Source organism: Marmota marmota, unplaced genomic scaffold, assembly GCF_001458135.2.
Source record: "Marmota marmota marmota unplaced genomic scaffold, marMar, whole genome shotgun sequence".
In the NCBI taxonomy this organism is placed as follows: Eukaryota; Metazoa; Chordata; class Mammalia; order Rodentia; family Sciuridae; genus Marmota; species Marmota marmota.
In genome coordinates, this window is record NW_025999842.1 from 49475086 (window position 1) to 49477750 (window position 2665).

Here is a 2665-nt window from a genome sequence, read left to right on the forward strand (position 1 = left end):
GGAAATACATTATTATTAATTTCCCTAGTTCTTTGCTACAGATAGCACCTGTGATGTGTGTGTTTTCATAATAATGGTTGTGGAGGTTATGTCTCAAGGAATTGAAGGCCACTTTTGCTGAAAAACACAGACTCTTCCTTTGGGCCTGCAGATGTTTGATGGGCAACTCAAATGGGATGAAAATGTTTGGCCTGTCTTCATGTGAAGTTTGTTCCCTTTGGTGCCATAACTTTTTGATCAGATTCTACTTGGCTTTGCATGTAGATATGTCGATTGTTCATGGGGGCTGGTGTGGATTTTACTATCCCAGCTTTGTGGGATTTTTTTAGTAGATATATCAGCCCAAGCACCCAAAGTTTTTCAGCCCCATTATAAGACCCATATCCAGCCACAATGCCAGGATGTTTTCTCAGGATGATGGCACCAGCTGGCAAAGTAACTAAGAAATTCTCAGGACAAGTTGACTTACCGCCTGCTGTGAGTGGACCCACTGAGGAACCTGAGGAGCTCAAGGAAACCAAGGAGTCCCAAGTCAGAGTGAGGCAGCCATGGTGATTCCTACCCTGGATTCTTATGTTCTTGCTTGAGAGGATTACAGGAAAGACACAAGACTGAGTAAAAGAGGAGCAAAGTTTATTAGAAGGGATAGGAAATGGGAAAATGGGGACACACTCAAGGGACATTGTCGGTCCTCTCAGAGACGAGAAGTATGATGTTTTAGTCAGCTTTTTGGTTTGTTTGTTTGTGTGGTTTTTTTTCCCCACTGTGACTAAAAGAATAGTTTTAGAAGAGAGGGAAAAAAAAGGCTTATTTGGGGGCACACAGAAGAGGTCTCGGTTCATAGAAGGCCAACTCCATTGCTCTGGGCCTGAGGTGAAGTAGAACATCATGGCAGAACAGTGCGGCAGAGAAAATTGTTTCAGAATGTCACACTAGGAAGAAGAAAGAGAGAGAGTGAGCTCCCCTCACCATGAAAAAAAAAATATAAACCACAAAGGCATGCCCTAATGGACCGCCCCCCCTCCTTTAGCCACTCCCTAACTGCCTACAGTAACCACCCAGTTAATTCCTACCAAGGGATTAACACACTGATTAAGTTAGGACTCTCATAACCCAATCATTTCACATCTAAACTTTCTGCATTGTCTCACATATGAACTTTAGGGGAGCACCTAATATCTAAACCATAATGAAAGCATGCCCCTTCTGCCCTCTAGTTTTATTGGGGATCCCAGGGAAGTTTCCAGAGAATCCTGCCCAGGTCCATCTCTTGACTTTTGACTGACAACAGGATTGCATTAGACTTCCAAGTCTCTGCTGTACACAGTAAATGTCTGATGGAACTCTAGGTCATTTTGTCCCATGCTGACCAGTTCTAATTGAAACCTGTTCTGACAGATTTTATGATTAGAGGAATTATCCTTGTCTCCTGGCATTCTGGAACCTGGTCTTTGTAAGGATCACAAACATCTCCCAAAGATAATTACTGTTGTTCTTATTGCCATTTCTGGCCTGCATTTCTTCAGCAGATAATAGGTTGTTATTAAAGGAATATAACATTCTATTGATGTAAGCCAGACAGGGCTGCAGGTAAATTGTTTTTTTTTTTTTTAAAGAAAGCATGTCTGGGTAGGCACAGTGGCCAGTTTATAGAAATATCCCGCTACCTTCATGTTTCCACTGCTCACATCTGAATCCTGTCACACCCAGTGATCTGAGTCTCACAAAAGAAGAAACATCTCTTGGAACCATGCCTCTGACTAATGGAAAAATGCCCAGGCTTTAGCCCACTAAGGCAAATCAAATCAATAAAGCTCACATCCCCCTCTGTTTGGAGAGGTGGCAGGTCCCTTGATCAGTGTCCCAAGCAAAGTAATGCAAAGCCCTATCTGCCTTTCTTTTCTGCCCCTACGTCCCACCATTTTGCACCATATGGTGGGGGACAGGCAGAGAGGGAGGATGGGACATATTATTGTGGTAGGACTGCCACAACAAACTACCACAGACTGGGTGATTTAAGCAACAGAAATTTATTTTCTTATGATTCTGTGGCTTAGAAGTTGAAGATCAATGTGTTGGTAGGTGTGGTTTCTCCTAACGCTCTCCTTGGCTTTCAGGTGTTCACAGTCTTCACCTGTGCATGTCTGTGTCTTTATTGACTCTTCTAATATGAAAACGAGTCATATTGGATTGGGGTCCACCTTAATGATCTCATTTTACCTCTTTTAAGACCATATTTAGGGGATCCAACATGGCGGAGAGTGGGGAGGCAGCGCTTTCAGTACCTCCGAAACAACGGGGTCAGAGAGACGCATGGATACGCTTAGATTCGACCTGCTGAGAAACTCCTAGCAAAATTCCACTAAAGAGAGACCGGCCGGGAATTGGTAGGATCTTTGGAGGTGACAGTTTGCCCTAGACGAGTGAATCTCCGCCACGCAGCACAGAGGTCCTGCCCCGCCAGCCGCTGCCCGCGGAACTTGGCGACTGTCGGCTGCCGGCACGCAGCCCCCATGTCTGGGCGGATAGCCTCCGCGGCGCAGCGCAGCAGGAGTGGTGCAGGGACTCTAGGAAGAGGTCTCTCGCCAAGCCTTCATGAAATAGCGAACCGGGAGCTGAAACCAACCAGAGACAGACCAGTCCCACCCCTCCCTTCGGACACTCC

At 45.5% G+C, this 2665-nt stretch overlaps 1 protein-coding gene across 1 annotated transcript in view; it reads right to left on the reverse strand.

Annotated features, from left to right (window-relative positions):
• Positions 1-616: 616 nt before the first annotated feature.
• Positions 617-2665, reverse strand: part of Vnn1 (vanin 1) — a 32624-nt gene continuing 30575 nt past the window's right edge. The window contains exon 8 of the mRNA XM_015501388.2: positions 617-932. Coding sequence (XP_015356874.1) covers positions 920-932 — 13 coding nt within the window. The 3' untranslated portion in view covers positions 617-919. The remainder of the gene's footprint in view (positions 933-2665) is intronic.